The sequence below is a fragment of the Grammomys surdaster genome, unplaced genomic scaffold (assembly GCF_004785775.1).
Source record: "Grammomys surdaster isolate TR1022 unplaced genomic scaffold, NIH_TR_1.0 126219, whole genome shotgun sequence".
Taxonomy (NCBI): Eukaryota; Metazoa; Chordata; class Mammalia; order Rodentia; family Muridae; genus Grammomys; species Grammomys surdaster.
In genome coordinates this window covers 5,011,162-5,020,811 of record NW_021621022.1, presented here as the reverse complement: position 1 = coordinate 5,020,811, position 9,650 = coordinate 5,011,162, and the positions used below count along the sequence as shown (strand labels likewise).

The following is a 9,650-nucleotide window of genomic DNA, read 5'->3' as shown; positions in this document are numbered from 1 at the left end:
AGATGTGAGTGGTGTTAGGACCCACTGTGTGTCAGAGATAAGAGATGATAGTAACGAACATGAGGATGATATTGATGGAAATGGTCAAGACAAAGATGATGATGCCGACGACGGAGATGAAGCTGGTGATGGGGATGACTGTGATGATGATGGTGATGAAGACAATGATGGTGAAGATGATAATGAAGTTAAAGAAGATGATGAAGAAGATGCTGCTGATGAAGATGACGGCAATCAACATAAAGCAGCCGTACTAGACTCAGCACTTGGAACAAGTAACTCCCTTGTGCCTGGTACCATTTTAAGTACTTTCTGGTCATATTATCTCATTTGATCTTTGTAACAATCCCACTTGCTGCTGGCATTGGCCCCAGTTCATCCACACCACTCACAATTCTTTAAGCCAGGATAAGATGTTGCTCGTCTCCTCTGAGCTACTTGAGGAAGTCAGTACATATGTGAGTGATTCTAACAGCCAGCATGTTTTAAGACCTAGACCGTGCTATTGGATAATATCAAGGCAACTTAAATATTTTCTCCTATCGGAAATAAGCCAAGGCACAGCAAAGCCTTGACTTCCAGGCTTTCCTGACATCTTCCTGTGATGAACAGCCTCTCCCTGGACTAGTAGTTTCTTTTGCATGACTGTCACCAGTGTGTGAGAGGAGCATCTAACAGAGAAAGGGTTTCTTTGAGCTCACAGTTCCAGAACATTCTGCCAATCATGGGAGAACAGAGTAGAGAGCAGGAAGCAGGGGGAAGGATGTACAGGGAGGGGCCAGGGCAAGTTATCTGCTTCCTCCAACTGTGCTCTACCTTTGACCTACTATCTCTTCTCACAATGCCTTCACACTATGAGTCCATCAAGAGATTGGCTCGATGACTGGGTCAGAGCCCTCATGATGTAATCAGCTCTGGAGACATGTCCGAAGACCCACCCAGGTGGGCTTCACTAACCCTTGTTTCTAAGTCAAATTAAGTTGATGGTCAAGATTATCTCTTCTACTTCCCTTTCCTCTTGTGCCAGGTCCTCGACAACCTGGACAGCCACCTGAAAAAGTCTGAGTACTTCCGCTTCCTCTGGTTTCCTCACAGTGAAAACGTCAGCATCATCTATCAAGACCACACCAACAAGGTAGCTGCAGTGCAGGCTCAACCTTGCCCAGCATGCTGGAGCAGGGGGCTGCCGGTCACTAGGACACATGTTCCATCCTCCCTGCATCCATAGCTTCCTGCCTACACTCCCCATCCCAGGACAGTTGACATTTGTTTTCCTGGTGGCCAGGGAAATGGAATTGTTCACACGATTACAGTTATGAGGTAGCAACAGACATCATTTTATGGTTGGGTGACTACGACATGAGGAACTGTATTAAAGGGTTGCAGCATTGGGAAGGTTGAGAACAACTCCTGTAGAATGACTGTGTAGGATTTGTGAAGGGAGGCTGATGGACATCTAGACCATAGAATCTCAGAAGAAAGGACAGATGGCATCTTTGTCTTGTGAAAAATAAATACAGGCCAGAAAGGTAGCTCACCAGGGAAAGGGATGTACTGCCAAGCTTGATGACCTAAGGTCAGCTCCTGGGACCCACGTGGTGGAAATTGGCTCCACTGTGAAGAAATAAGACTTTGAAATTGTCCTGGTAGGTGGGTCATCTCACTTTTCTCCCTCCTCCTCTAACGTGAAGTCACTCCTGAGACGTGATTAGAATCAGATATTATCATAAACAAGTAGAAGGCAGTTGAGCCCCTGGTATCTAACTCATAATACGTTATCCCTCCCAGGCCCCTTCTTCTTCATCTAACTGGTTTTGGGACTATGCCATTGGGTTCTACCTACTGGAATTCTTGCTCTGGACCAGGTAGGAATGCCATGGGACCTCTGTCCCTTCTTCTGTGTGCTATGGAGGATGCAGGCCATCAGAAGAGTCCTGCCTTTACACTTGCAAATTGGCTCTGTCTCCTGGGTCTATCCCTGACTACATAACGGAATCACCTGAAGAACTTGGGGTTCATCCTAAGAGCAAGGAAAATCATTGGAAGGATTCAACGGAGTATTTTTAATAAGGCAGCCCAGGGGCTGTGAGCCAGTGGACTGGGAGAGGCAAGGGGAATGTGTGCGTAGGTATGGGTGAGTCCACGTGAGTCAGGAATAGAGGTAGGAAAGTGAATAGGTGTTTGGTGGATTGGTGGTTTGGTGGATGGGTGGTTTGGTAGATGGATGATTTGGTGGATTGGTGGTTTGGTGGATGGGTGTTTGGTGGATGAGTGGTTTGGTGGGTGGGTGTTTGGTGGATGACTGGTTTGGTGGGTGGCTGGATAGACTCTAATGTTAGTCAGTTTTTGTGATACTGTGACAAAACACATGAGAAAGTCATTTTAAAGGGAGAAAGGGGTATTTTGGCTCATGAGTTCAGAGGTTCCAGTCCACGGTCATTGATGCCTCTGCTGCTCATAGTGGTGAGGAACTGGTTAACTCACAGCAGGAAGGAGACATTCAGAGATGCACCACCAGTGACCTAATTCCTCCAACCAAGCCATACCCCCTGATAGTCCACACAACTATGACATCACTGACAGTGTGTCAACCTGCTGATAAAGGTAGTCAAGTACCACCTACTAAAGACTAAGCCTGTGTGTGTGTGCGTGTGTATGTGTGTGTGTGTGCATGTGTGTGCATGTGTGTGCATGTGTGTGCATGTGTGTGCATGTGTGTGTGTGCATTTGCTCTCTGGCAAGCTTTGTAGCCTCTCCATGCCTCAGTTTCCTTGTCTGAAGAGAGAGGGTAGTGATAGCTTCTGTCTCAGGACATGCTGAAATGATTCAAGCCCTTCACCCAACCATCAGATGGAGGATAGTGTGTAAGGCAGGCTATTGCCCCTTGCTTTTCACACACCTCTCCCTCTGGAGACTCTTGACAATCCAAGTCTCCTATGGGGGTGGGGGGTGGGAGGAGCTCTGCCTGAGGCCCAGGTGGGACGTGGTAGAGTGCTGGTTGGTGCTGGTTAAGTCAGGTCCAGCCTGACCACTGGACTATCCTCATCTGTATCCATTTCTCATCTTTCCTATCACATACTGGCACCATCCTCTCATCCTGACTGCAGCCAGTTCTGTCCACAGCCCTCCACCCTCCACCCCCATCCCATCCCCCACTCCTCACCCCCCACCCTCCACCCAGCAGTCAAGCTTACCTCTCTAAAAGATAAAAACCACTCTGTTACTTCTGACCAATGGCAAATGAGACTTTCTCTAAGACATAACTTTTGTGCCATGCAGTTCACCTTTAAGTGAACCTTCCACTGGTTCTTCTCTGCTCAGCCTCTCGCTACCATCCCCGCCTCTGTGCTTTAACCAGGCCAAGGCAGCCACCATGAAGATGGAGCCTTATTTCTGTGAGCCTTCAATGGGAGATGTTAAGAGCTGGGTCAGCTGAGGAGGACCCTGAGGTTTTCTTTTCCTGGTGACTGACTTGGTCCAGGATCCAAAGCCCCAGACTTTCGGGGGAACTGAATACATACATATATATACATGTGTATCTCTGTCATGGTCTCCACACTAAATTTTGGGACTCAAATTTAGTCCCTCTGAGGCTACCCTTGCTGATGCTGTTCATTCCTGCAACCAAGGTTCCCAAAAGGCACAGCTTTGTGTCCTTTACCGATTGAGATTGTTCCCCAGCCTCTCCAGGTCCTTGAGCTTTCAGTGAAGTGTCACAGTGGGAGAGCCTCAGCTCTGGGGCCTCAAGACAGACCCAACTGTGATGCATGGAGGCCCAGCCACAGAGGACACATAGGAATACTAGTTGGATACATAGCACATGACTTTGTCCCTTCCAGGCAAGTGGGACAGATGTTGGGGGCATCCTGCACCACCCTGGGGCAATGCTAATTGTGTTCTTGGCTTTGCAGAATGTCCACAATGAACAATTAGGGTTTTCATAAAGAAAAAGGATCCTGTGACTACTTGTGTGTGTGCATGTATGTATATGAATGTCTGCATGTTTATGTGTCTACAAATTTCCATGTGTGTCTATGTGTATGCACAAATGTGCGTACATGTATGTCTGTGCATGTTTCTATGTATATGTGTGTGTGTTCGTGTGTGTTCGCGTTCGCGTGCACTTGCGTGCGTGCGTGCATGCGTGCGTGTGTGCATGCGTGCGTGTGCGTGTGCGTGTGTGTAGATTTTAAAAACAATGGCATGGTGAACTTTTTAGAGCCAAAAGCTAAGAGGCAGCTGTGTCTTGGCTCAAGAAACACTGAGCTCTATAGTTCTCCAGGGAGCTCCCAGCATTGTTTCTAGGGACAAGAGTGTAGCCCAAGACCCTCTCCCAGGACACTGGCCTCTTTTAGCTGCTTACTCTTGGCTCAATCAGGCTCCCAGGGTGTAGAAGGTATCTTAGTTAGGGTTTTACAGCTGTGAACAGACACCATGACCAAGGCAAGTCTTATAAAGGACATTTAATTGGGGTTGGTGTACACGTTCAGAGATTCAGTCCATTATCATCAAGGAGGGAATGTGGCAGCATCCAAGCAGGCATGGTGCAGGAGGAGCTGAGTGTTCTACATCTTCATTTGAAGGCTGCTAGTGGAAGACTGGCGGCTTCCAGGCAGCTAGGAAGAGGGTGTAAAAACCCATACCCACAGTGACACACCTACTCCAACAAGGCCACACCCACTTGAACAGAGCCAAACCTTCTAATAGTGCCACTCCCTGGACCGAGCATATGCAAACCATCAGGGAAGGAGAGTGAATGGCACATTCTTTATGTAGCTAAACCTGGAAGGCATCTGCTGAAATTAAAATTCAACTCACCCTTACCTTAGCTAGTCATCAAGGCCTTGAGACATGAACAATCATTACTGTGTGCTGTGAAGTGACAAGACACTGTGCAGAGTCTTAAGGGCTGTTGGTAGGTGAAAGGTGAGATAAAGCAGGGGGTTGGGGAGGGAGGACACTGTTCCTACCTGGACCAACACCATACTGACCCAGCCTGGATACAACAAGACCGCTTGGAGACAAGGAGTGAGGAGTGAGGGCCTGGTTTGAAAAGAACTCACTCCATGTCTGCACACAGCTGACACGGTAAATGCTGGGCCCCCTAACCCCTCTGCTCTGTCACCTGCAGCACCTACCTGCCGTGCCTCGTGGGCTGGATCAACCGCTTCTTCTTCTGGCTGCTATTCAACTGCAAGAAGGAGAACAGCAACCTCAGCCACAAGATCTTCACCTACGAGTGTCGCTTCAAGCAGCACGTCCAAGACTGGGCCATCCCCAGGTAGGGGCATCCCCAGGGAGGGTCATCCCCAGGGAGGGCCATCCCCAGGTAAGACCTGTCCCAGATAGTGCACTCCCCCACAGCTACCACGAAAAACTGGGTTCCTCTAGAGCTGGGAGTCCCTGATGCCATAAGCATCCCAGGCTCGGGTCCCATGAGGCTGGGAGCCCTATATAAAGCCATGGAGGAGGATTGGGGTAGTCCTGTCTTACTCTGAAGTCTCTCCTGGACTGGGGACAGGGAGAAGACCAAAGAGGCCCTGCTGGAGCTAAAGGCCATGCTGGAGGCCCACCCCAAGGTGGTAGCCCACTACCCCGTGGAGGTGCGCTTCACCCGAGGTGACGAGATCCTGCTGAGCCCCTGCTTCCAGAGGGACAGCTGCTACATGAACATCATTATGTACAGGTGAAAGCACTCTGCAGGCAGGGTCGGGTGTAAGGGGATTCCGCTCCTTCCCAGTCTTCCAGTGCCATTTTCCGAGGCCACCTTCTCTATTACACTGACCTTAGCTGGAGACGGCGTCTCACTCCTTTGAGTTCTTAGAATGTTCCCTCCTGGAGTCTTGTGACACATACCACCTATAGGCTATGCTACATCACTATATCCTAGCATCAATAGTGAATTGATACTAATGAGGAATATTTATGAGGATTATATAACGGAAGGAGCAGTATGTTCTCGCTCAGGTGCCCGACCCAGCACGATCTCTGCTGGCCTGGAAGCCGTGTACATTGGGATGGGTTCTGAGGCTAGTTTAAGTTCAACAGAAGAGAGGTGGATGCCTGGTGTTGGGTCCCTGCCTGTGTAGATGTACTTGTCAGCCCGTGGCTGGCCTTCTTTTCTCTTTTTTCAGCCTGCAGGAGGCACCTGAAGGAGTTAGTCTTTTCTGGGTTCTTGCTAAGATGTATCCCTCATCTACCACCCACCCCACCTCCAGTCTCACTTTATGCCTCCACGAGACACAGGCCTTCTCTGGCTTTGAAAAAATAAGTGGCCACCTTGATCCTTCTAGGGTATTCCTCCTCCGTGTGTAAGGCCCCAAATCCTTGCAAAGCCAGAGACAGCTGAATTCAGTTTTTAGGGGGCCTCAAAGAGCCACAAACATTTTTCTGAAAGACTTACTGAAAGGCCAGGCATCTCCTTCGTAGAGGATGTGGCTGTGGTGAGGATTGTGTGTCAGTTGTTTGCATGTCTCAGCTTCTCGATCCTCCAACGGAGACGCAGAGTTGAGAGATGCCGTGGGATGCATTGGAACATGTTTGAAGTGTTCGCACTGACATCAGCTTTGGAGATCAGTCACTATGGGGCTGAGTAGCTGGACAAGAGACTGACTGGAGACCTTCATTAGGATACATAGCCTTGCTTTCTAGACATGAATGAAGTCATCTGGGGATTTCAAGGCACTGGCCAAAGTGCTATACTTGTGTGATACATGTGAGGATTGTATGTGACTAGTATATGTGGGTGCTGCACAAATTTCATGCACATTATGCATGTATATCATGCATAGATGTGTGACTATTGTATGTGTTGTATATAAGTATTGTGTATAAGTATTATATTGAGAATTTGTGCATTATATTTATATTATATGAATACTGTGTACATGAACAGTGTGTGGGTATGTATTATGTGACAGTCACTAGTTGCTTGCAATGGGGAATTATTCTTCCAAACGCACTATTAGCAATTTTATCACAATGATCATTACCCTGTACAGATCTTAATGGTACATACACCCTTTTGCACACCCCTGCTCTTCCTAGGCTGCATGCCTGTACAATACATTGTATCTGTGGTATACTATTGTGGCTAACCTGTGTAAAGCAATGACCTGGGCAAGTGGAATTTTTCAGTTCCAATACCCTAGGGGTCAGTCGTTGGCCAAGATTAAACTCACAGTAATGTAAAGTACCAACTGATGAATACAAGAGGGGACAAAATCTTGGGGAATCCCTTGGGGATGTGCAGTGAGCAGGCATCTGTCCTGGCTGTGCTGTTCTGCAGGGAGAGTCAGCCTAATCTCCAGTCACCTGCCAGATTAGAGGCGGGTCAGGGAGAGGAGACAATAATAGCACATCATGGGACAGAGGTGGATAACCACCTTCTTCTTCTCTACTCTAGGCCCTATGGAAAGGATGTGCCTCGGCTGGACTACTGGCTGGCCTATGAGACCATCATGAAGAAGTTTGGAGGCAGGCCCCACTGGGCAAAGGTAAACATTCAGACACTTCCCCCTACACCCATAGCCATGGGGCAACCGCTGTATGCTTTTTGTCCACAAGAGGGCACCCTCCTTCCTGTTACTCTGAGGAATCCTCCCAACTTCTTAACCAGCTAGGCAAAGGGCACTGGAATATGTCTCTCCTGAGCTCTGGCTCCTGAAGCCCAGACCCCTTGAAAATCTTCCTAGAAACTTCTTTCACTTTATTATTACTTTCCAGACCCCTTTCTTTTTGTTCTGGGGTCTTATTGTGTGAAGGAGGCTGGACAGTGTCAGTGCAGGCTCAGGGATTCTGGGTGCAGGTCTGCAGCCCCCCCCCTCCCCTTGCCTTAGCTCTGTGAGGACAAAGCCCGCTGCTTCTGATTGCTTCCACAGGCTCACAATTGCACCAGGAAGGACTTTGAGAAAATGTATCCTGCCTTTCGAAAGTTCTGTGGCATCCGTGAGAAGCTGGACCCCACTGGAATGTTCTTGAATTCGTACCTGGAAAAGGTCTTCTACTAAAGCAGGAGTGGAAGCAAGCCGCCATGACCCCTCACACTTCCGCTGCTTTTGGGGGGCAGAGAAGTGTCTCACAAGCACAGTGGGAGCTAACCTCTCCTGACCTCAGAGCCCACTCCGGGCGGAGCCTTTCTGCCTTCTCCATCATCTTCATAACGCCCGACAAGAAGTGACCTCTCACTCAAATTCCTCTTTGCATTTCCATGAGCCACACATAAACTACAATCATCTCAGGAGAAAGGGGCCCCCTGATGCATCATATTGGTCCAGTCTAAGGATTTGGTCTTTCCTAGGTTCTGCTGGTTCACCAAGTATAGAGAGATCCCTGGGGCCTGCAATTCTCTATCCCTCTTCAGAAGGGCTTCATTGGCAAGAGTTTTGGTACAGAGGTGGCATGGAGCATGCCCTGCTTTCTTTTATCCTTAAAGGTCTTTCAGATGCCCAGAGAGGCAAGCTATCTTCCAGATGGGTTCCCCGGCTTTCTGACTGCCATGCCCTAACCCTCACAGTGTCTCTTTCAGGGGGTGTTTAGAGTGGAACCTGCCTCATCTTCTTAACCAGTTGTCAATCCCTCTGTTTCTCTCCCTTCACCTTGGAGACAATTCTCTGGAGTGGGATCTCACTGTGCCCCTGGCTTTCCCTGGGTATTGTTCTCATCTTCCTCTTCATAAATATGATTTCAGTTTGATTTGTGGCCTTTCTGGAGTGTTCCTTGGAGAACCAAGATGTTCCAGGTACTTTGTAAGAATTAAAAGACCCTGAAGATATTTTTCTGCCTGCCCTTGAGAAATTCATATTCTAATTCTTTATCTCATAGAGAGTTAAAATGCATAATGTACTTACCAACAGCATTACCAGATCAGCAAAGGGGCAAAGGACTTGGATAGATATTTCTCTACAGAAGATACACAAGGCCAATGAACACATAAAAACATGTTCAAGGGCCAGGCAGTGGTGGCGCACGCCTTTAATCCCAGAACTTGGGAGGCAGAGGCAGGCGGATTTCTGAGTTCGAGGCCAGCCTGATCTACAGAGTGAGTTCCAGGACAGCCAGGGCTACACAGAGAAACCCTGTCCTGTCTCGAAAAACCAAACCAAAACAAAACAAAAAAAAATGTTCAATGTCAATGTCATTGCATCTTAGGGAATGAATGATCAAGGATCAATATTATTGCACATTAGGGAAGGGCAGATGAAGCTACAATGACACATAACTAATAGTACCAACAATAACAAACAGTTAAATATAGAAGCTTACTTAAAATATGATGACTTTTTAAATCAGTTTTTTTTTAACTCAATAGCCTGTTTCTCGTGTGTGAACTCTTGTGGATAACAATGCCACATTGACAAGCCAAAAGTTTAGACATCCCCACTGAGAGAAGCTTTAGGGCCTCAAGAGTCCACACTAAGTCCAGCCAGAGTTTGCAGCCTTTGGGCTGCCTTGCATTCTGGGACTTGTGAAATCACAGGTACCTGTGCCCAACATTGAATCCCTTGCTATAGGTGTATTCATTGGTTGCCTTTCTCTGGGCACTCTGAAATGGATTGGTCCCGCTAACAAGAGTAAATGTGAAGCTGGGGAGAGGGCTCAGAGTGTAAGAGCACGCATGGCTCTTGTAGAAGACCTTTGTTTGATTCCCA

General features: G+C 48.0%; 1 protein-coding gene across 1 annotated transcript in view; it reads left to right on the top strand.

Moving 5' to 3' along the window:
* LOC114613474 (L-gulonolactone oxidase) overlaps positions 1–8,773 on the top strand; it is a 20,578-nt gene extending 11,805 nt beyond the window's left edge. The window contains exons 7-12 of the mRNA XM_028758791.1: positions 1,028–1,135; positions 1,789–1,865; positions 5,132–5,281; positions 5,522–5,686; positions 7,406–7,496; positions 7,881–8,773. Coding sequence (XP_028614624.1) covers positions 1,028–1,135; positions 1,789–1,865; positions 5,132–5,281; positions 5,522–5,686; positions 7,406–7,496; positions 7,881–8,009 — 720 coding nt within the window. The 3' untranslated portion in view covers positions 8,010–8,773. The remainder of the gene's footprint in view (positions 1–1,027; positions 1,136–1,788; positions 1,866–5,131; positions 5,282–5,521; positions 5,687–7,405; positions 7,497–7,880) is intronic.
* The last annotated feature ends 877 nt before the right edge of the window (positions 8,774–9,650 follow it).